This window comes from Hippocampus bargibanti, linkage group LG07 (genome assembly GCF_051943395.1).
Source record: "Hippocampus bargibanti isolate YZ-2025 linkage group LG07, ASM5194339v1, whole genome shotgun sequence".
In the NCBI taxonomy this organism is placed as follows: domain Eukaryota; kingdom Metazoa; phylum Chordata; class Actinopteri; order Syngnathiformes; family Syngnathidae; genus Hippocampus; species Hippocampus bargibanti.
The window spans coordinates 23949901-23975926 of NC_142740.1; the positions used below are offsets into that span (position 1 = coordinate 23949901).

At 39.3% G+C, this 26026-nt stretch overlaps 2 protein-coding genes across 8 annotated transcripts in view; both read left to right on the plus strand.

The window, feature by feature from the left end:
* Positions 1 to 7096, plus strand: cist1 (colon, intestine and stomach enriched 1). 2 transcript variants are annotated; one of them, XM_089000198.1, is made up of 4 exons: positions 45 to 522; positions 1598 to 1822; positions 2092 to 2255; positions 4649 to 7096. In XM_089000198.1, exons 1-4 carry the CDS (start codon positions 474 to 476, stop codon positions 4691 to 4693), a joined length of 483 nt encoding a protein of 160 aa, XP_088856324.1. In that variant the 5' UTR covers positions 45 to 473; the 3' UTR covers positions 4694 to 7096. The 2 variants fall into 2 exon arrangements, with proteins under 2 accessions (XP_088856325.1, XP_088856324.1); XM_089000199.1 differs by lacking the exon at positions 4649 to 7096 and having other exon boundaries at positions 1 to 522; positions 2092 to 2907.
* A 971-nt stretch (positions 7097 to 8067) lies between these two features.
* pde4cb (phosphodiesterase 4C, cAMP-specific b) overlaps positions 8068 to 26026 on the plus strand; it is a 104471-nt gene continuing 86512 nt past the window's right edge. For 2 of the 6 annotated variants that reach the window (XM_089000179.1, XM_089000182.1), the window contains exons 1-3: positions 8068 to 8229; positions 17091 to 17134; positions 25581 to 25783. In XM_089000179.1, coding sequence (XP_088856305.1) covers positions 17120 to 17134; positions 25581 to 25783 — 218 coding nt within the window. In that variant the 5' untranslated portion in view covers positions 8068 to 8229; positions 17091 to 17119. Of the gene's footprint in view, positions 8230 to 17090; positions 17135 to 25532; positions 25784 to 26026 lie in introns of those variants that run through there. The other 4 variants (XM_089000180.1, XM_089000184.1, XM_089000185.1 and 1 more) reach the window with 3 other exon arrangements.

Below are 26026 nucleotides of genomic sequence, written 5' to 3' on the forward strand. Positions count from 1 at the left end.
GGCGCATTTGTAATTCAGGTTTCAGTTTCTGCATTCACCAACACATTCTATGAATGTCGTGTATGTTGAGCACTAAGGCAGTCCATGTAAGCTATGCATAACCATTTCGCAACTACGGCTGCAACAAACTATGTTGACAAGACACCAAAAGCAGTTGTAGTTCATTGACTGAGCTGATGAGACGGACCAGCATTCCTGACACATTATAATTGATGCTAAAACCATTTTTAGCGCTAAATGTTTCGGCTATCATAGAATGGAACCAAAAGCTAAAAGTGTCCCAAGCGCTTCAGCACCAGGAATGGAGAGCGGCGTGACAACAAAGCTACTGTTCATACTGTTCAAACATTGCCCAGCAAGCTTTTAGGAGATTATGCATTGGTCAACACACACTTATATCGCATCCTGCTCTCAAGGATGTGTGTGCACTAGTGCTCGCTGCCAGCTTTTTCCTTTTTCAACATACAGCAGTGATGCATCTAATTTTGCTCATCTCCCTGTTGATTGTGACCATCAGTCAGAGTAAGTCAAGACTCACATTTCTTCTGTGTGTGTGTGTGTGTGTGTGTGTGTGTGTGTGTGTGTGTGTGTGTGTGTGTGTGTGTGTGTGTGTGTGTGTGTGTGTGTGTGTGTTAAGCATATGCTTTAGTATGCTTTTAGTTTTCTTCCCTGCATTTGTGCCAAAGTTAAATTGTGTTCGACCCTTACAAACAAATTAATGAATATTTCACACACACAATTTTATATATATATATATATATATATATATATATATATATATATATATATATATATATATATATATATATATATAATACATTTAATTTACAAGCACCTTTCTGAACACCCAAGGACACTTTACAATAAAAACAATACATAAAACAATAAAATCATGAATAAAACAATAAGTAATAAAACAGCAGATTAAAGTAGACCATGAAAGCAAGTTCAAACAGGTGGGTTTTGAGGTGAGATTTGAAAGTAGGAAGGGAGTCAATGTTACGGATGTTAGGTGGAAGTGAGTTCCAGAGTTTGGGAACGGAGTGGCTGAAAGCTCTGCACCCCATCGTGGTGAGACCGGCAGAGGGCATACAGAGGTGGAGGGAGGAAGAGGATCTGAGGGCCCGAGGGAACGGAGATTTGCAGTAGTTCAGACAGATGGGGAGGGGGGTGGGCAAGGTTATGGATGGCTTTAAATGTCAACAGAAGTATCTTGAAATCAATCCGAAGTTTAACAGGGAGCCAGTGGAGCTGCTGGAGGACATGAGTGATGTGGTGAAAGGAGTGGGTTTTACTAATGATCCGGGCTGAGGAATTTTGGACTAGTTGGAGTTTATGGAGAAATTTTTGATTGACCCCGAAAGAAGTGAGTTACAATCATCGATACGGGAGGTGACGAGACTGTGGATAAGGATAGCAGTGGTGTGAGGAGTGAGAGAGGGACGAAGATGATTGATATTACGGAGGTGGAAATATGCAGACCGAGTTATGTTATTTATATGGGAGTGAAAACATAGTGTGTGTGTTCGTTTTGAAGGCATCATCTTCTCTTCAAAAACTAAACAGACGCCTGTGACAATGATCTCTATGTTAACAGAAACAAACAATGAAGGCTGGAGCAGGCAAAGCACACAGCAGCAAACAGTCACTCCTACAGGAATATCAGAGGAGACAGCGCGGCCTCTGCAAACAACCAACAGGATACAGGGGGACCATGACACCACGGTTACCAGGCAGACTTTCATGGAGACGACACCTCTTCTATCGCCAATCTTAAGAGACTCAACTATCGTCACACCTGACCAAACATCAACAAGCCGAGGTCACTGTTATGCCACGACACCAACGACAAACTAATTAAGCAGCATGTCAACATTTCTCCCAGAATTGTGAAATTCACTGCAACACACCCAAAAAAAAAATCAATTAAGGACATCTATCAATTAATTTTCTACAAGCACAATTAAATGCATTCTACGATTTGTTTTATTTGTGATGCATTAAAAACCATTAATCTTAATTTATGCCATTCTAAGATAAGTGTAAAAAGTCCTTGATATATTGCAAATTATGATTTCGTTGCCATCTCAGTTACCCCTCAAGACTTTGGTCAGGAGGACCTGAAGAACAATCCTGGTCTTGTAGCCATCATCACCATCTTCTGTGTCATCCTTGCACTTGTGCTCATTGTGGCCACAGTGAGATGTATCCAGACACCGAGGTCCGACTTTGAGAGACTTGGAGATGTGCCCATGGTGAGTTTGAAAAATAGGTGGGTATAGTCCATCAAATCTTTCCCGGCTGACTTGGGGTGAAAAGTTAGGTACACCTTGGACCATAACAATATAAAGTTATATGATATTAAAAACACGTATGAACACCCGCTAATCTATTTTTTCCCATTTCCCATGACACTCCTTGCGATCGATTTGGGACAAGTCTGCGGGTGACCAATTTTGTGTGTTGCTGTGTGTGTGTGTGTGTGAACAACAACAAAAATGTGAGAGTGTGAGAATAGTGAGAGAATGGATAGAAAACAGTTAAAATATCCCATCAATCAGGCTCCACAAATAACCCGCACAAGTCATCTGTACACTTAATGCAAAAAGCTATCAACCCAGCTAAACAGATCACAATTGATGAAGAACTAGATACAATTATCACAGAGAAAGCACCTACAAGGGATCATTCCTCAAGATGGTGAAAGAAGAAGGTTACGTTCCTCATCGAGTGTTTAATGCTGATGAAACCGGACACTTCATTCCATCAGGCCATTAACGGCCATCAGAAAGGGAAATAAAATGACTTTATTGTACTGTACAGTTTATTTATTTAATCATAATACTATAGCACATTTATTATCCATAAAATAAGGTATATTTTGTGTAGTTTTAAGGCTTAGAAAATTAGAAAGTAGAAAATTATGTTTTATGGAGTCCTGGGAACGGATTATTCTTATTTTAATGGTTTCCTATGGGCAATTAATTTTTGGGATACACACTTTTCGCCTTACACACCCTGTCTCGGAACCAATTAAGTTCGTAAGCCAAGGTCCCACTGTATGTGTGTGTGTGTGTGTGTATATATATATATATATATATATATATATATATATATATATATATATATATATGTGTGTGTGTGTGTGTGTGTGTGTGTGTGTGTGTGTGTGTGTGTGTGTGTGTGTATATATATATATATATATATATATATATATGTGTGTGTATGTATATATGTATATGTATATATATATATATATATATGCTTTCCAGCAGCTCATGTATTTTGCTTTTCTACTTTCATTCCTTTCATCACTTTGCTGCTGTGAAATGTAAATTTCTCCACTGTGAGACTAATAAAGGCATATCCAATATATATGTGTGTGTATATATATATATGTATATATATATATATATATATATATATATATATATATATATATATATATATATATATATATATATATATATATATATATATATATATATATAGGCGAGCATCACAGGGGAATTGAACACTCAACCATGGCGGGGAATGAAAGCTGCTATTGAAGACACATTGGTGTAACTTGCCCCTCCACGGTTTTCTGCTTAATCTTTTACGTTAACAAGGAAGATTGTGCTGGAAAAAGTAGTTGTATTGTCATGTATTTTTTTTCTCCTTTTTTGAGCATTACTAACAAACAAAAAGTACTGTACTATCTATCATTCAGATGTCATCAAATAAATGTCGCAGGAGAAATTAATGTACATTCTTAAGCTCCTTTTATGAATATGGAAAGCCCTGAAGTGAGTCGCTTGGGCCTAATAGCATTACCCGCGGAGTATAACAGCTTACTTTACCCATCATCAACACTGTCAGTCAACAATGAGCAATCTTTCCCTTGCAAAGGCAGAACTTGTATTTCCACATGCTGTAACCCAATCATACGGGTTCAAACACTGACTGTGCAAAGTGAGAGGGTGATGACTGGCTGATAAGAAACAGGCTTCATAAACGACAGCGGAAGGGATGTTGAGGAAAAGCAATCTCAAGGTTATCTGAGGTCGGTTAGTTGGAGGTGACATTTTGCTTCAACAGATATTAGCAAAGAAAGCAGAGAAAATGTAGCAGTAATGTATGCACATACGTATTTTATTACAAAATCAAAAGTCTTGATATACTTCCACAGTTTTTTTCTGTTGAAATATTATTTTCCAATTACCAGTGACGTGCAGTCAGTGGAGGCAGGTGAGGCACTGCCTCACCTGTCATCATGGAAAGCTGTCATGGAAATATCAAATGAAAAAATAAATTAAACAGTTAGATGTATTTAGTGGTTTGTACTTTAAAGTTCTTGTCCATTTAACTTCACCGTTTTAGGATTTTTTTCAAAATCTCTGAATTTACCGTTCAAATACTAAGTAGAGACGAGCGGTGACGTCATTGATGACGTCAGTGCCTCACCAGCCATGAACCTCACCGCACGTCACTGCCAATTACTGTACTGCAGTTCAATTAGAGCCCAATCAGTCGAAGAACGATTGTCTGATTTTTCAAATGGCATGAAATTAAGTGAATAGCATACATATTTAATGCATATAGCATATTATTAAATAAGATCATCTACTGTTTTCATTTTTTCCATTTTTTTTTTTTGACTTCATAGGACAAAATGAACGAAGGATCTCCATTTTCTCGCTTCTCTCAATAACATAGAGGCCTTGAAGATTGTGGTGTCATCACGCCCCTGCTCCAGTCTCCACGTCCAACACTTCACTGTCACTGATTAATAATTTACCCTATGCTTCTACTGTATTTTTCCAAACAGGCAATCCGTCATTTACCGCCTTGTATTGTTACAACGTCATTGTAAGACCAGAACAATTTACACTTGCAGTGTGACGAATGTCCTCCAGAATGGATTGCAATCATCACAAACCTTTATTATGGCTGATTGAAAGAATGGGGAAATGATGTCTTTCTGTTAATATAATATAGATCAGTCAAAGAATATGTTATGATTTAAAAATCTCCTTCATGCCAACACAGTTTTGCATTTAACTTGTGACTATACTTCGATACTGTTTTCCTTGTTAGTGCTTTTTTCCAGCTTCAACTGTTGTTAATGCGCTATCTAAACCAATATGTATGTGTTGCGTTGTATTTTGGACAGCCGCCCTCATTTCAAGCTCATATAAATCCAGACCCATATAATTTAGGAATTAACTCATTTTTTTCCGGCGAAAGAAGAGAGCCTATGGTTTCTTATACTGAATTGAAGGTTTATGTAGTCCTAAAACTCAATATTCTGTGGGTCCAGTAATTCGAGTGACAATGACAAAAAAACCTGGCATTGGAGTAGACACATTTTGCATGTCTGGCAACGAATGAGTTAAAAAATATTCATAGTATAATGCACTGTAAGCATCTGCTAGGCAACTGAACTTTGCATTGATCAAACTTGTATATTGCATATAACAGCAGGGATGCATCTGGGTTGCGCCATTTATGCATTTTGACAGCCACTGGCGCAACTTCGGAACTCCACTGCGCCAGCACCGGCGCACGTCTTTGCCGCATATTGCTGCATGATCTGCGCCACATATGACATACTGTTAAAATAGCTAAAGAAACAAATTTAGTTAAACAGCAATTGAAAACTGTTCGTTTTGAATAGCTGAAAGCGAAAATCGAATATTCATTTACGCATGGTGCATTGCAGTACAGTATTCACATCCAACGACATCGTCATCGATGTCTTAAATGTGGAGCGAGAGAACAGGAGTAAAACTCGAAAAGACAACAACATAGGGTATAGTGACAATTCGTTTCAGCAAACTGTTGGTAATGATTCGAATTTAGTGGTTAATGGGAGTGATTTCAGAGGTGTAGCAGCACGTTAGAAATCTTAAAAGCAAATAAATTAGTTCAATTAGTTTAGACACTGGTGACAAACATTGTGCTAGGTCTGTTCTCTGTCTTTTCTGTAATACCGTAGAATATCAAAATACCATGGGAGTGATTGTGTAGCAAATAAAGAAATTTTAAAATGTTTATTTTATGTATGAAAAAATTATTTCACTTGAATTAAAATTGTTTATATATTCGTAAAATAGATTTTAGTCAAATGTTTTATTTGCAATTTTGTAATATGCTCCAATGAATGTATTTTGGTTTATTTCAATCCGTTTTTTATACTTTGGCAATCTACCTAAATTGGGCCCATCAATTTTAAAATGTGGCCCCCTTTTCAGACACAAGGGCCCCCTTTTTACATTTCTCATATGCATCCCTGTAACAGTCTGGGTCATGCAATCAGCAAACGCTTCTAATCTTTCTTCATCATTGTAGACTCGGCTGGCTGCGAGTCAGAGATTGCTTGCACACCTGCGATCGCTTTTCTGGTGGGAAGCAAATGTGACAGTTTTCCGCTCAACAATTTGTGTAAACGTTATGTTTGTCCAGAGAGTCATTTGTCTGCATCTGTGATGATGGTAACGCCCTGACGTAGTTGGTGGCAAAGTCTGGCCCAACAAATAATTGGGGCCATCTTAAGCACCATTTACAGGCACTTGAGCTAGAGCCAATTTCAGTGGTAGAAAAAAAAGTAACTGGATCTAACTTGGGTACTGGCCCAGAACAAGCACAAACATGGTGAAAGAGCGCCAAGTCAAGGATGGCAGTGCAGTCGTGTCTGAATCATTCTTACATTTCCACTTACCATCCATAGTTGGGTTTCATTAAATAAAATTAATACATTTCCTGAACAATGCCCACCACACTCTTTATCAAGCAGGGACAAGTCTAGGTAAGAAGAAAACCTTTTCTGAGATGAATTTACTAGAATTGGGGGTCTGTAGCCTGTGTCTTTCCTATTTTGACTGTGACTTTGAAAAGTATTTTATTGTACATATACTTGTTTTAGTAAAATAATGACTGGGAGAATTTAATGCTTTTTAGTGAAGACATAATGTATTATATATTTGTATTAAGATGACTTGAAAATTTAGATAATGGAGTTAAATTATAAATACTACTACTACTACTATTATTATTATTATTATTATTATTATTATTATTATTATTATTACTACTGCCAGACACATGCAAAAATGTGTCCACTTGAGTGCCAGGGTTTTTATCATCAAATTCCAGGACCCACAGAATATTGAGTTTTAGGACTACAGAAACATTCAATACAGCGTTAGAAACCTTAGACTATCTTCTTTCATCTGAAAAAAGTTATTTCCTAAATTATATGGGTCTGGAGTTATATGAGTTTGAAATGAGGGCGGCTGTCCAAAATGCAAAGCAATACATACATATATGTTTATAGAGCACTTTAACAGCAGCTAAAGCTGGAACAAAGCGCTAACATGGAAAAAAGGAGAAATGTTGCCCCCTCATGGAAGGCAAAAACATTGCCAGAGGTCTGACCAGCGCTTTATCATCACCAAAGCGAGAAAAAAATAAAACCCAAACTAATTCGGGAATGGCGCTCTGCGTCATATTTTCAATTCCGGAATAAATTCGTGAATGGCAGTCTTCTTTTCGTTTGGTTTTTCCCTTCAGTTAAATGTGTCGTTAATATAAATAACACACTGCAGACTATTAAGGAGTCTGAGAGGACTGTATCCACGTGAAAATGGCAGAAATATCCATGTATCAAAATTTTGACCGTGGTTCTGTAGTGGCCAAAGAGAGTTGTACTTGGTTGACCGTGGCCACCATCTAGCTCCGTCCCTGCGTTGACCGTTAAACTTGACTTGTTCTGACGAACCAATAAAATGCTGATGTTTTTTCTATTTACAGTCATAATTGCTTTAATATGTAAATGCTTGCAGGCGAGCGTGCGCCCCGACAAAATGGGTCTAACATACAGAGTGAACGAAATGACAATTACGGTAATTTTCTGATATTTCCAAGTGACATGACTAAAAAAAATCGTTGGGGAAATCTAGTTGAATATTTTTGTATCACATAGTCAAGCTCTCGTGCTTGGCGTCGTTGACTTAAGTCTTGTCATGTGATCAGTCGTCGACGTCAGTGTGACGGCGCCAGTGAAGCGCAGTTTGAACAGTTTGAGGCGTTTGTAGTCGAACTGTCCAACAAAGGCGCAGCAATAAAAATGGAAGAGGCGATAAAACCTACCATGGTCCCCGGTTGAGTGGCTTGGAGGACAGAGGTGGCGTTTTGGCTGCCAGTGCGAAACAAAAGACGGCGTTGACACGACAGTGAGTCTCACCGGTGAGTTTAAGTTCGTCGCTTAAAGTTGAAAAACAAATGTAGAAGTTGTCCCAGCGAAAACTTTTGTATTTAAATGTTTCTATTAGTAAATCCTTGGCAGATTACTTAGCAGTGCCATACTCACACTAACGTTGAGTTGCAAATTTGTCACAAGTTCTGTACAGCATAACACTTAACGTGTTGCACGTGGGTTTTATTTGCATTGTTTTAATTGTGTTATATTATGTGCAATGTAGAATGAATGCCATTCAACAATATCATCTGTTCCCCCTGTCTTTTTAAAAAATATATTTTTTTGGTAAATCTCCTTTATTCCACCCCATATCTGCTTCCTTTCTTCTGCTGCTGACACCCCAGACAAACAGACAGAGACTTGACGTGGATTATTATTTTCCTGTATCTCAGGGGAAGACGGAATAACCGTCTCGAACGTTCATCATTACAATAAATGCTCCAAAGTCCAACACGAACTGCTGACAAAACATCATGGCCAGCAACTCATGGCAATAGAAGTTACCCAACTTTTGCCCTCATTAAAATTATGAATTGCCCAGGCAATTTTGAAATACAATTTCAGTGTTATACAAGTGTAAAAGTAAAATAGATGCACCACAAGACCGACATACACATTCATAATAGTTTGATAACAACCGATGAAAGACAATAGTGTTGAGTGTTAAAGAGAGACATAGACTGTGGGGGGTTGGGAGTGAGGAAAGGTGGATTTGTAAAAAGTAACAATACACATGAAGATAAGACAGGGTGTTTTGAAACATTTGACACTGCGTTTGATGTTGAAGAAAACAAAACGATTCTATAACAAAAATTTATTTCATGTGTTCAAATGCATGTAGACCTACACACAAAATTCCTTTTTGCTGATGCTTAATGTCATTCTTTATCTTTGAAGAAAAAGTAAAATATCAACTCGCCAGTTAAACATTACAATGTTTTTCTTTTTTGCATTTTGTTAAAATTTGGAAATTTGGTGTGACAATGTAATTTTTTTCAGACTCTGAGAATACTCACAATCCCTCAAGGGAAAATCTACGTCACACTCTATTTAAGCTAAAAAAATAAATTATTGGGAAAATGTTGTACTTGATATTTAATCAAAATTCACCCGCATATTAACTCTACTTGGAATGTGATTCCACTTATCCGCATTACTTTTTTTGTGTTTCTTCTTCTGTTCTTTTATGAGCAACTTTGTTAATAATTTTTATATTCGTTGTTTCGTGATACGTGTCGCCCAAAAAAAACAAACAAACAAAAATAGAGAATGTTACTGAATTAGATCATTTGCACCCCTACTAGATCACACATTTTCAGGCAATGTTTTTTAAATAGATTTTTACCCAATGCAAATGTTCCTGGCAGCATTTCCTTTCAGTTTTTGCGATTCCAATGTACATATTGGATGTGTAGTTATTTTTTAGGTTTTGCATTGATTATCCTTTTCACACAAACTTAACACATATCAATAAATGCAAGCCAGGAGGAAAGCTTGCACAACAGACAGAATTTCTAAAGTTTTGGATAATAAAAGAAGACCAACTTCAGTATACTGATTCTAAAGCACAACTGTCTTAATATATACAACTGCCCTTCTACATAACCTAATTTAATCAAACTTACCAGCATGATTTAGAACAAACTTGAGGGCGTCCACCACTGGTCTAGGAAAGACACAGACATCAGTCCATTTTCAATCACTTTGTTGAACCAAGACAACAAAACAAGCAGAAGCGCATATTCACCTTCGACTAATGATATAGCCATTTAACAGCCAGTATCTATCACAAATGCTATAATAAATAGTCCTTTCTTTCCATCAACATCTGACATTTTTTCATCAAGAGTTGAAAAGTTTCTTTTAAACAACTTTAATGTGTTTTTAATAGGTTCAAGTCTTATTAAAAGTGTATAGGATTGGTGAACTGCAGAATTTGTAAAAGAAACTATTTTAGGACGTATTTTTGTTGCACAAGACGAGTATAACGAACTGTTCTGTTGTGATAAAGTTTGCAAAAAAGCACTTTCAGCTAATCATTCAGTGAAGCCATGACAGACCCTGAAGGCTTTGCAAAACTTTAGGGAGGGCCTTTTTTTTCTCCACACACATTTCAACCTGTGGCAACAATTATGGAATCACCAGTGTTCGAGGATATTCGTTTGTATTTTACATTCATCCATGCACGTTAGGAAGAGAACACCCTGAACAGGTCGGTTGCCAGCCAATCGCGGGGCACACAGAGATGAACAAACACTCACAATCACACAGAGGGACAATTTACAGTATTCCATTAACCTGCCGTAAACGTTTTTTTGGTATATGGGACAAATGCGTAATACGTGAATAAAACCCACACAGGCACGAGGAGAACATGTAGTCTCCACACAGGAAGGCCAAACCATGAAATTGAACCCTTCATCTCTGCTCTGTAAGGTTGACCTCTTAACCAGTTGACCACTGGTTGTTTCCATTTGGAGAAAAAAAAATGGCAGCCGTCTTGATTCAGATGATCATCAGCCAGCTCTGAAGAATCATTTGAATTAGAATGATGCAGATTATTTGAATTGGTTGTGTTGCTTCTGGGAGAACTGTGGGAGGACAAGTGTATCAGAAAATAGATGGATGACATAAAGTCCTTTGAAATGTCAATTTTCTGCCTTTCAAAAACCCTCACAGAAATCAAGGAGAAAAAATATGGTAGTCTGGAACAGTTACTTTTTTAGACGAAACAGAGTGAAACAAAATATGGAGCGACTCATCCTATGGGGGGGGGGGGGGATTAATCACCCTGTGAATTCTTATTTCCATCACCTGCATCAGATTAGAGCTGCTCATTTGTCTGCAATTAAACAGGAGGGATCAGGCCTCGGACAGATGTTACACCAAGCGGACTGATTTGTCTCATGGCTCCAACAGAGGATGTGTCATTTGAAAGAAACTAGAGCAGGGGTGGGCAAACTTTTTGACTCGCGGGCCGCATTGGGTTCTAAAATTTGACAGAGGGGCCGGGCCAGGAGCATTTGGAGGGAGTGTTTGGGCCGGAAATACTAAACCTAAAGCATTAAAGGACAACCGACGCCTCCTGACAAGTTATGTCCATAATTTATAAAATCACTTCAAATGACTTCGACTGAGCGTATTTTACAAAGATTCCACAGCATATAGCTATAGTTTACGTTTTAAGACTTACACATAAATAACGCCATGGTGAATCGTTGTGTGTTGCACCAAGACAACTATTTGATATTCGCTGACACAAATTCCCAGCTGACAAATCAGCCCATTTCCAACGGGTGCTACATTGCTGTCATTGACGCCTCGAATTGATATGGGAGGACTCCTTGAATCAATGTAAATTTCTCCACTGCGAGACTAATAAAGGCAAATCCAATCCAATCCAATCCAATCCAATTGCAAACATTTATGCTTTCCTCTTCAGAACTATTTGAATTATATTCATAACTGGATGAGTAACAAGAAAACATCTTCTCCGAATCTGAAGCCATTGTTTTGATTCTCGAGCCAGGCAAGACGTCTTGGCATGACGTCACGAACAAGGGGGTGGGACCTTCTGAAACTGGCCATTTCCGGATTCATTTTGAAGTCATTTTTATTGGTGTTTTTCATTTAACTAAAAATATCAGCCTGCCTGATTTGGGTATTTTAGATGCTATAAAACGTTTTTTCTGATGTCAGTGGGAAACAAAAAAAAAAATGGTGCCGGTTGTCCTTTAAATGTAGTGTGTACAAACCGCATAGCACAGTAAGAATACTACAACCCAATTTATTAACTGTCTTTCAAATGTGAAAAATATCCCTGATCAGTTAATAAATTTGTCTCAAGGAATATGGCGTTTACATACTATTTTGCAGATACTTGGAGGAGGAAATGGAAATAGATTAAAATAACATGCACTGTGATTTATCAAGATTGCGTCTGTTTTTAATAAGTTTTCATTGAAGGGGCAAAGTTAAAGAAATCAACATTTATTGAAAAATTGAATCACTTTCAACATTCAAAACATATTATTACACAACGAAATATTCAAGCTCAATAATACCTACTTGTGTTAAATTCCGCCAAATCATAGATGGTTTGTCCTGACCGCGCGCTCAACAAACTCTCCACTGACACCCTCGCCTTCACGCGCAAACAATACACGTGTACCGTCGCCGAGCACACAGACATAGGCTACCTGCAGTTGAAATTTGCATACTCGGCACGGCAGCCAATCAAAGAAGCCTGCTTCTTTCGTCCGGACTTTATCAAGTGTTATAAAGTCGTGCAATTGCATGTCATTTTCCAAAATAGATGCACCGAACCTCAGCCCAGAAGAAAGATTCAAAAGAAGCTAACAACATATGTGACGCTACAAAACGTAAATTTACATTAAACCGTGACTGTGAAGTGTACGTGAGACTTATGAAAGGGGCTTCGTGGCCCTTAGGAAGCAATGCAAACGCTGCATTGTGCACCTCAATGACAATCGACTACTGCAGCAAAATCTACGGCCATGCACATTTACCGTAAATTAAGCAAGGTAGCATTTGTAGTAGGTGCATTCTTCATTAAAAAAAAACTTCATGGTTGGTGGCAATGTTTTTTAATGTGATTGGTTGTCTCATTGTGCTTCAAGTTGTGAAAAAATTGGGCAGGCAACTTTTCAGTTAACTTCCCTGTTGTCCACTAACTTTTTGTCATGAGTTTCAGACACTGTTTTTACTATAATTTGGGCAAGTTCGGCGGGCCGGATTAAAAAACCTAACGGGCCGTATGTGGCCCGCGGGCCGTAGTTTGCCCATGTCTGAACTAGAGGATTATCCAATTTTGCGAGAAGGTAAATCATCACATAAAGATGTAAAAGATGTTGATTGTCCACAGTCAGCTGTGTCTAAAACACGAGACAATTAAAAACACCTCAGGGAGTTGTTCCTTGCAAGCATACTGATAGTGTGTAAAGAGAGAATACAAAAGCCATCTGTCTTGAAAACAGAAAATGCACGACTAACCAAATAGTGAATGTCATATTCAGTGACAAATGCAAATCTACGTTGGACAAATTGCAGATTCTGGAACATTTGTTTGGTGCCGCTCCAATGAGATTTATAAAGGCGACCAAGCTGTGACATCTTCAAGAAATGCGGAGGTTCACGTTGACATTTGGGACTTTTCTTATTGAAAGGACACTTGAGGATGATAAAATCATTTACCAGGACGATAATGCATCTAGCTCTAGATCAGGCATGGGCAAACTACGGCCCGCGGGCCACATACGGCCCGTTAGGCTTTTCAATCCGGCCCGCCGAACTTGCCCAAATTATAGTACAAACAGTGTCTAAAACTCATGACAAAAAGCTAGCGAACAACAGGGCAGATAACTGAAAAGTTGCCTGCCCTATTTTTCCCAACTTGAAGCAAAAAGAGACCAATCCGATTAAGAAACATTGTCACAAAGTATAATTTTTTTTTTAAAATCAAGAATGCACCAACTACAAATGCTACCTTGCTTAATTTACGGCAAATGCGCATGGCTGTAAATTTTGCTACAGTAGTCGATTGTCATTGTGGTGCACAATGCAACGTTTGCATTGATTCCTACGAGCCACTAAGCCCCTTTCATAAGTGTCACGTACACTTTACAGTCACGGTTTAATGTAAATTTACGTTTTGTAGCGTCACATATGTTGTTAGCTTCTTTTGAATCTTTCTTCTAGTTTGAGGTTCTGTGCATCTATTTTGGAAAATGACATGCAATTGCACGACTTTGTAACGCTTGCGAAAGTCCGGAAGAAAGAAGCAGGCTTCTGATTGGCTGCCGAGCCGAGTATGCAAATTTCAACTGCAGGTAGGCTATGTTTGTGTGCTCGGCGACGGTACACGTGTTTTGTTAGCGCGTGAAGGCGAGAGCGTCAGTGAGGAGTTTGTTGAGCGCGCGGTCAGGACAAACCATCTATGATTTGGCGGAATTTAACACAAGTAGGTATTATTGAGCTTGAATATTTCGTTGTGTAATAATATGTTTTGAATGTTGAAAGTGATTCCATTTTTCAATAAATGTTGATTTCTTTGCCCCTTCGATGGAAACTTAAAAACAGACGCAATCTTGATAAATCACAGTGCATGTTATTTTAATCTATTTCCATTTCCTCCTCCAAGTATCTGCGAAATAGTCTGTAAATGCCATATCTTGCCTATTCCTTGAGACAAATTTATTAACTGATCAGGGATATTTTTCACATTTGAAAGACAGTTAATAAATTGGGTTGTAGTGTTTTTACTGTGCTATGAGGTTTGTACATACTACATTTAAAGGACAACCGGCACCATTTTTTGTTTTTGTTTCCCACTGACATCAGAAAAACGTTTTATAGCATCTAAAATACCCAAATCAGGCAGGCTGATATTTTTAGGTAAATGAAAAACACCAATAAAAATGACTTCAAAATGAATCCGGAAATGGCCAGTTTCAGAAGGTTGCTCGAGAATCAAAACAATGGCTTCAGATTCGGAGAAGATGTTTTCTTGTTCTTGTTCTTCTGAAGAGGAAAGCATAAATGTTTGCAATTGATTCTAGGAGTCCTCCCATATCAATTCGAGCCGTCAATGACAGCAATGTAGCACCCAGAAAAAGCAGAAGATGGAATATCAAATAGTTGTCTTGGTGCAACACACAACGATTCACCATGGCATTATTTATGTGTTTTCCTTCTAATTTCGCCATCAACACGGATTAACACGAAGTTTTCAGACTAAACAAAGTACCCAAAATGCATTGTATGTCGCTTTCTCGGTCAGGGCGGTCCAAACGTGACGTCACATGGGGATCGTCATCAACTCGAAAACAAGACTTCATATATTCAGCGCAAGTCTTAAAACGTAAACTATAGCTATATGCTGTGGAATCTTTGTAAAATACGCTCAGTCGAAGTCATTTGAAGTGATTTTATAAATTATGGACATAACTTGTTCGGAGTATTTCCGGCCCAAACACTCCCTCCAAATGCTCCTGGCCCGGCCCCTCTGTCAAATTTTAGAACCCAATGCGGCCCGCGAGTCAAAAAGTTTGCCCACCCCTGCTCTAGATACAAAACTATGAAAACATTACTTAAATAAAGGCACACCATTCAATTTTGTGGCCTGCAAAGAGTATTGCTCTCAATCCAGTTAAAGATCTTTGGTTCAAGTTGAAGACAATGTTCAATGACAAAATGGAAAGCTTTTCTGGGAAAAAGCAAGCAGATAAACTTATTAGAAAAGCCAGAGATGGTGCAATAAACTACTCGTGGTATTTTGAATCCCCCCATATTTTTGTATTCAAATCTGAGGGATTTAATGTCCCACATTACCCTACTTCTAAACAACTGTGGCTGACTTCCTCATCTTTCTTTTATTTTATTGCTTTTTGAATCCAGAAAATTGCCAATTGAAAGTACTTTTAGCTTTCTGTCATGTTTTTTTGTTCTAAATTTAAACAACTGACGATCATTCCCCCATTGTTGCCGTGGCTTGCATAACAAATGTTCAGTCCATGTCCAATATGTGGCATGCCGCTACTGCTGCTACTAAACATTTACAGGCAGACCAAACCTACTTTTATTTCTACAGCACGCTCATGTAGTATAGTACATGAGCCTGCTTACTTTCTACTTTTTAGTAGCTATACCGTAGTTGACTTTTTCTACACCGTTTTCTACACAGGTGACAGTCATAAATGTCAGTATTCTTTCTCATGCAGCTCTTTTTCCCTTGTGTAATTGCTATCTTACAATGCCATCAGTGTCATGACATCCCAGTGGAAAAATGTCACCTGTCACAGGCATTACGTTTGCGGTGCTTTAGGTTTTGAAGTCTAACAAGATAATATGCAGAATAGAGGTTTAAGATTTTTTTTTCTATGTTAAAAACATCTCAAAGCGAATTGATTTTCATCGGTTCTTTTGTGTGTGTGTGTGCGTTTGTGCGTGCGTGTGTGTGTAAAATTGGCGTCATTTGATACCACTTTTTCAGACCTATAACTTTGTTATTTCATATGTAACCCCATTCATATCTTACTAATTCTCCAAAAGTAGAACGCAAGACAACAAAAATGAAAGTCATTTCATTTCTTTATTTTGACATCACTTCTTAGAATTTGCCTGTAAATTTGCCTGCAAGCTCGGCCGGAAAAAGGCACGCAATACAAAATCTAATTTACAGCATCTCTGTCCGAACACACCCACAAAAATGTTTGTATGTACCGTTATTCATAACTTGAATGTTCGTAAGTTTAAATGGAAGGTAGCCCATTAAATGTAATAGCTGCCCTAAATGAGCATCATTTATACCTACATCAAATTGTATGTCAGTAATGGTTACTACAATATGCCGAAGTTAACTAAATATTTTAAACTTTAAAATATAATTCTTGCATTGTTGATTTGAAAATGTATTTTGCAAAAAAATACAAAATAAACTGTAGGAATCGTAATGTATATGTTGTTCTTGGTTATTATCTCCAAGTCCTCCAGTTTCCTCCCAAATTCCAAAAACCTGGTTGGCAAGTTAACGGAACACACTAAATTGTCTCAAGGTGTGAGTTTGAGTCTGGATGGTTGTTGAATGCGTACCCTGCGATTAGCAGACAACCAATTTGGGGTGTACCCCCGCTATTGTCCCAAGACAGTTGGGATAGGACCCTAGTGAGGGGAAGAAAGAGATTAGAAAATGGATGGATGAACTGGAATGAACATTTCTTGAAAGGACAGCATTGAAAACAAATGAATCTGAAAATAAAATGAGAAATTATCAAAACTGGACTCGTTGGTGATGACAAGTTGTTTTTTTCTTCTTTTGTCTTTGTCTCAGTTATTGCCCTGCTGCAACAACACGCATCAATGTCTTGGTTTGAGGTAAGCAACTCACACACACATGCACGCAAGAAAAATAAATGTTAATGTCAAAGAAACAGCGGTTTCCAGATCTATACAACATTATATTCCCTAATTTCCCAGTTTGTGACCCAACTACTAGATAATATGATTCTGTTCAACTATTCATTAGTTGCAGTCTGACTTTTCCCATTTTTTAAACATCAGCACCATCATTGTTGTCCCAGAAAATAGTCTGTTTCTGAATAGCTGCCATGTAATTCACGGTGCACGAATCGCAGAAGTGAGATGAAGTGGGGGGAGTGCAGTGAAAGTGGAATCAGGCTCTATTCTGAGGGTGAGATGATCACACATCTCGCACCTCTGGGTGAGATTATGCATCCAGTACGGGTGAAAGTTTTAAAGCTTTGCTTCTGGCTGTGATAAATGGTTGCAAACATCAGAATCGCAATATGAAGGTCATTATGCTTGCTCTTCACATCATCGTGATCAATTAATATTCACTTTCTCAATTAGGGAAATAGCAGCAGCTTTGATTGCTCCTGAAGCATTTTTAGAACAACAGCACGCCCTGATGAAATGCTCTCATCTCTGATTACATGATGCTGCTACACGCTGAGATGGCCCTTGCTTGTATCTGTGTGTGCACATGGGTGTGTCTCTTTCAAGCCACACTTAGGTTTGTATTGTTTAGAAGAAGCTGAGATGTAGCTTAAGTAAGATTGGGTTTGACGTTGAGCTTTACACACTAAATGCACACAAGTATGTTAATGCCAGGGATGTAGTTGTTGTTTGTGTTGGGCATGAGTGTTTTTTTTTTAGTTTATTCGTTTATCTTTTAGAATTATTATTCTTAACTGGCTTGTAACTTTTGGAAAATAATTTCTTTGGAGTATTTGTCAGTACAAGATATAAAAATATTCCACAATAAAAAAAAACAATATACTGTACCGTATTTTCCGGTGTATAAGGCACACCGCAGTAATATAATAAGGCACACCTCCAATGAATGAGATATATAATCCAAAAATAATAACTACATACTGTATGTAAACGTTTTCCAAATACAGTAAAGTCTCGTTATATCGATATTCAAGGGAGTCCGAAAAAATATCGATATAACCGGGACTATCGATATATCCGACCCTGTTTGCATGTAATTTTCTCCGTGCGTGCATAGAAATAGTATCGATATAACCGGGACTATCGATATATCCGATATCGATATAACGAGACTTTACTGTATAAGGCACACCACATTATAAGTTACTACAGTAGCGACTGTGGTTATGCACTATTTCATCTATGGGAGGAAATGGAGTCTGTGGCTGCTGACAGTAGTTATGAGACCTGTTGTGGCTCAATATGACTTCCTATATAAGGCGCACCGGCATATAAGGGGCAGGGTCATCTTTTGAAGTAAATGAAGTTTTTTTGTTGCGCCTTATGCACCCGAAAATACAGTATTAAAATCCTCAATTTACTGTTTGGTGCATAAGTACCCAAATAAATACATTTACACCAAACCCTAAAACCTACAAAATATTCATGAACAGCAATTAACAGTATTTTCACAATTGTTACAGTCTGACTTTGCTGATAGTGTAGTGTGAGTTTTGGCAACCTGTGGCTCTGGAGCCGCAGCCGCAGACGACACTTGAGCGCCTTTCTAGTGGCTCCCTGGAGTTTTTTTCCAAAATGTTTAAAAATGGAAAATGATCAGACAGTGAATTTTTTAAAATGTTTCCTTTTAATATGATTTCTGTAGGAAGACAAACCTGACACAAACAGTCTTAATGTTTTCCAATGTTGTAAAAATGTGTAGGAAATTAAATATAACATTTTAATGTTTCTGGTAATGAATGTGAATTTGGAGGACAGAGAGAAACATGATGGATAAACACTAGGAAAGGTTTTAGAAATTGAATTTTGACAAGATATCAAAATCCATCTACTCCACCATGGTTGGTAGGCTTGATGTAGTTACCATTAAGCAGTTGCTTCGCAAAAGGAAAGGGGGAGATTATAAATGGCAAATGTGTTCAGGAAACAGCAAGTGACACCTTCTTTTATTTTCCAAACAAGCGCACAAAAGGCTGGCATAAAAAGGTTATTTTGTGAAAGCAAATTATGCTGATTGATGGTTGTTTGGTGTCGAGAGTCATATTCTAAAGATCTCTCGAGTGACACGAGTCACTGCATTTGAGTGTTTGCCGCATGCAAACAACAGCTTGAATTAATCAAGAGTGTGATTCCAGGGACGGTGCAGCCACCTTATTTCTTTCTCTCAGGCTTCAGTTGTGTTGATCAAAACATGGTATGTTGCTCATTTATATGCAACAGTATGCATTTCATCATTACTGTCTCTTGAAAAGTGGGGGCCTCTCTGACGTTGAATACAATCCAGATTTGATTTCATCATGAAATCTTAATTTTGAAATCTTTATTACACAAGTTAAAACAAAGCAAAACATACTTCCCACTGAAAAGGAATATGATATACAGCTGTACACTGTGTGTTACTGATATTTAATGAATTGAATTACTCATTTTGTCCCGAACAGCCAGATCCCCTCCTAAATCACAATGAGTTTAATTTCTGGTTCAACACGTTTGCTCCGCGCTATCACTGGTGGGATCTTGGCATGTGAACTATTTTAAAATGGATTATTCAATTGATTTATTAATAAAAAAATCAAAGTAAAAATACATGAATATATAAGAATTTTATTTTCTCAGACTGCTGTTTATTAACCAATTACAGTGATACCTCAGTTTATGAACGCTTTAGTTTACGAACATTAAATTCGTGAGAATATAATCTTGGTATACGAACTAGTTTTCGGCAAACGAACCAATCCACACGGAGCGCCACGGTGGCTGGCGGACTAATTTTAATCACCCCTTTCCTTGAGTGCATACTTGGTTTGTTGTCAAGGATACCTTTGCTCTTATGGGACTGAAAAAGACCCCACCACAGGCTAGTGTTAAACCGAAGATGACACAAAACAAAATTACAGTCGAGCAGAAGGGGAAATCATCGAGAAACACGAACGAGGTGTGCGTTTGTGTGACTTAGCGTCCTACTACCAATATGCTCAGTCGACCATTGCTACGTGTGGCTAAGGGTGTTTCTGTGTTGTCTAAGCAACGGTCTCAGACAATAGAAGAGGTTGAAAAACGTCTGTTGATTTGGATTAACGAAAAGCAGCTAGCAGGGGACATTGTGAGTGAGGGTATTATCGGCGAGAAAGCACGGCAACTTCACTCGGCTATCATCAAGAGGCAACCTGGAAGTTTGTCATCCTTTGACAACTACCATCACAAAGGTAAATAAAACAACTTTATTATATAGTAGTTTATTTCTTTAATTACAATACAATAGCACATGTATTATACATAAAATAATGTATATTTTGTGTGGTTTTAAGGCTTATTTTGTAGAAAATTATGTTTTATGGGGACCTGGGAACGGATTAGTCTCATTTTTAATGGTTTCTTATGGGAAATAAATGTTTGGCAGAAGAACTTTTCGCCTTACTCATACTGTCTGGGAATTAGGTTTGTAAGCTGAGGTATCACTGTATTAGTGATTATTGTCATGATCTGGTTGACGACCAACGGGGGGCGCTGTCGCCCCCGCCTACACCTCACAGGTGCTGGTCGTCCCGATCAGATTGGCGACCAGCGGGTAGCGACGTCAGCCCTGCCTGCAGCCTCGCAGGTGCTGGTCATTATAATCAATGGCACTTAAAAGGACACCGGGCACGATCATCCGGTGCCGATTCATTATTTGTTTGCTGCTTGGTTGCAGCATGCATCGTGTACGTGTTTGTTTAACCTTGGCGGACTTTTACACTTGGTTTTCTGTTGCTACTTTGTATTTTTTCCATTCAGATCATTTTGATGTTTTACATTTTGTTCCTGCTGACTTTATTTTAATACAATTTGTCAAACAACCTCCTGCTCCCTCCTGCCTGCTTTTTGGGATCCGAACCCGCCATCACCACCTCGCAAAACTTGACAGAATGAATCGGCCTACCATCGGATCCCGCAGGTACATCGGACCCGTCTCATTTCCACCCTGTGCCTGGCAATGCTACGTCCACGTTAGCGCAAGCCTCGTCGAGTTTGAATTGCGTCACTCGACGAGCCGCAACGTCCACGTAAACGTCCGGCCGAGACCTCCTTCCAGGTGGCCGTCCAGGGTGAAACTGGGTGACTGGCATTGCACGCCCACGTGCAGCCACGCTGTCGTCGTGCATGACGAATTGAGTCTCATCCACTACGAGCCGTGCAACGTCCGAGTCAATGTCAGTCCGAGACCCCACTCACCGCTGGATCCCGGAGCGGCTCTGGACTGGTCTCGTTCCCCCGGAGCCGGGCAGTTCACGCCCACGTCGGCGTCCGGCCGAGACCTGGTCCCATACGGCCGTACGGGGTGCCATTCTGCGCCTGGCAGTTCGACGTCCACGCAGAGCCATGCGCCGTCGCGTGAACGTGCGAGAGGGATCGCACTCACGCCCACGACGATCCGTGCCGCGTCTTCGTCCACCCCAGGCCGAGTCCCGTTCCCATCAGGCCGCCGCCCGTCGTATGCTGGAGAGGCAGCGGTTGCCCTCTCCACCGACCGTTCCCTGGCGAGTGGACCTTTTTGGGAGACTGTTGGGACTTCTGGAAGCAGCCCCTTGAAGGGGGGGTACTGTCATGATCTGGTTGACGACCAACGGGGGGCGCTGTCGCCCCCGCCTACACCTCACAGGTGCTGGTCGTCCCGATCAGATTGGCGACCAGCGGGTAGCGACGTCAGCCCTGCCTGCAGCCTCGCAGGTGCTGGTCATTATAATCAATGGCACTTAAAAGGACACCGGGCACGATCATCCGGTGCCGATTCATTGTTTGTTTGCTGCTTGGTTGCAGCATGCATCGTGTACGTGTTTGTTTAACCTTGGCGGACTTTTACACTTGGTTTTCTGTTGCTACTTTGTATTTTTTCCATTCAGATCATTTTGATGTTTTACATTTTGTTCCTGCTGACTTTATTTTAATACAATTTGTCAAACAACCTCCTGCTCCCTCCTGCCTGCTTTTTGGGATCCGAACCCGCCATCACCACCTCGCAAAACTTGACAATTATTTGATATTGTTTATTTAGTCATAAAAATTACAATAAGAAGCATTCATGTTTTACACACCGGCCTTTTTGAAACTGATTCAGTTACTGGTTGGTCATTGTTTTCTGAAGTGAAAGCAGATGTTTGCAAATGTCTTAGCTTGATTCACACGCTCATTGGTCTATTGTCATGAATTGCTTAAAAGGATTACCCAATTACTAAAATAGAGTAGGGGGGATTCAGGTGTCGTAGCCAGTATGTGTGTATTTATAGACCACCTCATTATTGGACCTGCATGCACACAAGTCAAGGATTAAAAGGCAAGAGAGGAGGGGGTCAAAAATAATTGATAGCTAGCATGTGAAGAGGAGCTTTGAGATTGGACCACCTCATTACATTTGCTTTAGAATTCCTTATTGTTGTGCTCACAACAACCCCTTGTGATATATTCCAGCCAGTGGAGGCTTGAGGCAGGTATATTTCTCAGCTCATTCATATACTTATTTGTATGCGTAACATACAAATAATGCACGATGAAGTTGCATCCACTCTTCCAGGTCGCTGTCTTATAAATGGGTCATGGTTTCATTTCATTCAGCTGAGTTTACAAAATCAATTTATCAGATCAATTTTCCTTTTCGTAGCGCGATATAATCTAAATAGTGTTATATGTCTATATATACATTATACGTTCACGGATGTTTGACATTTTATAGAAAGAAATATACCGGGGTCCCCCCTTCCACTCTTTGTGAAGGTGTATTTTAAAATACATTCAAACGTTTTGGTAAACAACAACTTTTCTTCAAACATACTCATCGATTGCACCGGTAGGTCAAAGATCCACGTGTAAAAAGTGTAGCTGAGCTTGAAGTTGTTACGTGAAATACATTAAATCACTTGGGTGAAGCAAGTGAGTTATCCATTCGCATTGACACAGCAGTAGCAGGTTCTTGATTAATACACAAGTGTGGCGAATAAGAGCGCAATCGTCTTATTGGTTTTCCTGACACAAAGCCCTGCTGAGCATCGTCTGTTCCATCTGATTACACACTGGCCCTCCTGCTTCCATCTCATTCACACATGTTGTTTAGCGCATCGCGGGACAGCAGCAACCTCACCAGCTGCTTTCATCCTGCTGCTGCTTGGCTGCAGACAATTTGCCATTCACCGAATAAACATTTTAGAGGCCTTTTGGATAATGTCTGTGCTTTATCCTCTGCGTTCAAAGTTCGTATTTCCAAAATGGCAGCCTTGGCAAAATGCTGTCCCATTTCTAAAGATGAGTCAAGCAAAAAGGAGGACAAAAAAATATTTTTACGCTTTTCTGGTTCCATCAAATGAACTCTAAACATGTTTGTTGTATCAATACTATAAACAGCTCGGCCTCACCGGAGAGGATAGATTTTTTTTTTTTTGTTCAGTGTCTTTTCGCTCGGCTGCCTTTAGATCATCATGACACATTTAAAATAGGGTACTTGGTGTGCTGATCACACAAACGCTTGGAAGAAGGGAGTTGTCATTTGTCAAGAAGACAATGCCCCTCTTTAAGCTGTCATTCACCCCAGCCATCAAGACAAAAAGTGGTGGATGAGCAGTTGTTCACGGGCAGCTTGAGTAAAACGTGACTCCTCTGCAATACGTACGTGGTAGCATGTCATTTCACCTTCAGCAGTGCGTTTCGCGTGCCGTAATATTGTGATCATCTCTGATGTTTAAAAAAAACAAAGAACAACACATTTTAACCTCATGTGTTACATCTTAGACTGCACAGGGTCTTTTATTACTGAATGGTGTGAATGTGTTTTTATCACAGTCCCCGAGCTTTTAACCCTAGCTGATGTGCAACATACAGTACTTGACATTTTCCTTGGTGGCACCAGTAAGATGCCTCCTTCTTACTTCTTGAAAGGAGGCGGATCGGGGGATTTTGTGGAAGGGGTCGGAGTGGAAGTCATTTTTAAACACATGTTTTATACACACTATGGTGACATTTTAACAAACATATAGAATCCAACCTCCAATCAGCAGACTGCCGATGCCCACCTCTGATGAAAAAAATCAAACGCCGTTAAATTATCCTTGAGTCGCTAAGAACTAGCAAGCGGGCTCAACAGTAGGTTTGATCGCAGATGCTAAGCTTGCTCATCAGAATCGCTCAGGCTTCCAAACTTATGTTGAAAGACTGTTTTTTGGTTCCTTTGGTTGTATGGACGTATTTGCAGTACGTATTTGTGTTGGTGAAGTTCAATAACTTTGCTGTTAACTCATAAACGATGCTGCGATTGGTTGGCACCAGGTTCAGCCTGCCACTACCCCGAACACAGCTGGGATATGTTCCAGCACACCCTACAACCCTTTTGACGATAAAGTGGATCAGACAATGAATGGATAAAAGAATGAATGAATAAATGAATGAATCATAAACGCTTGTCGAACAGTTGTGTCAAAGTCTTTACACAATTCATCACAACCTGTAAGTGTGGCTTTGATTCAGTCACCTGTTCAGTACAAGCACCCATCATTTCCTTTTGTTATGATCCTGCTTACTTTTTTATTAATTAGTATCCATATATTTTTATATATTGCTATGGTTGTGTGAAAACACCATTATACACCCTATTAACATTGTAGCCCCAAAAGCATGAATTATGGAATGGATTGAAAAGTTAATTGAGCTCTCCTGAAATGTTCAATTTCTTTCAACAGATTGGGGAAATTCTTGGCACAAGAGCCAAAAGTCATTTTCTTTTGGATAGATTTAAGCTGACAAAAGACCAAATTAGCATCAGGCAAATGACCATCCATTAAAGTGTTTATTATTGTCAGTATACACTCTTCCCTTGCTGTTTGGAGAATTGCATCAACGTTTAATAGCTACGAGTAGGTCTGATGTTTTATTGACCTTCACCCATCACCCAGCCTCCTCGTTTACACATTGAGAATAGTTTCACAGGGAGGTCATTTTAAAGAGACAAAGAGTCCAATTATAGGGTAGACAAACAGCAATTTAATCTCACCACTGCTTGAGTGAAGTGTGATATTTTATTAGTGGGCAGTGTTGTTGATTGTTAGGGTATCATCTGTGAAGCCCTATTGTTATGGACACATGCACAAAACGGGGCCCTAGAGAGGTGTACACCACTTAGCATAATGCTGAATTTTGATGCTTTGAGGGAGGGATAAGAGGGATAATGAATTGCGTTATGAATGTGACTGCGTGAATGCGCTCCATATTTGTTCTTGAAATAATTTCTACACATCATTTTGCAAAAAAAGAAACCCTTGGATCAGTTAATCTATTGATGTCTTTGCATACACTCATTTCCTCTTTGCTTGTGATTGCTCTCCAGGGTCGTAGGGAGTCGCTTCCTGTGGTCCATCAGGTGGTCAGGCGACGCTATTCAGGCCCGTTACTGCTTCCGCCTCTGCGAAGGAGACACTCGTGTCAGGATCACCATTCTGACACCCGACACTTGTCTGCTGTACTTGGGTTACCGCTGCATCGCCTTGAGGCTCTCTACTGTCGAGCATTGACCAGTCATGATGAACACTGGTCAGTTTAATTTTGTAATTTACATTTAACAGTTTGTCTGGCTCATGATTGTTTACATGCACAGTCTGTCGACCCGTGTTGTCCAAAGTATCCACATAAAACACTTAGAAATACAGCTGCAACAAACAATTATTTTACTCATCGATTATTCTGTTGTTTAGGGGATGCATGGGATGGATGAATATTCTGTTTGCATCACTCTATTTTTTGAAATTGTGTTTACATAACATTAAGAAAAAATTA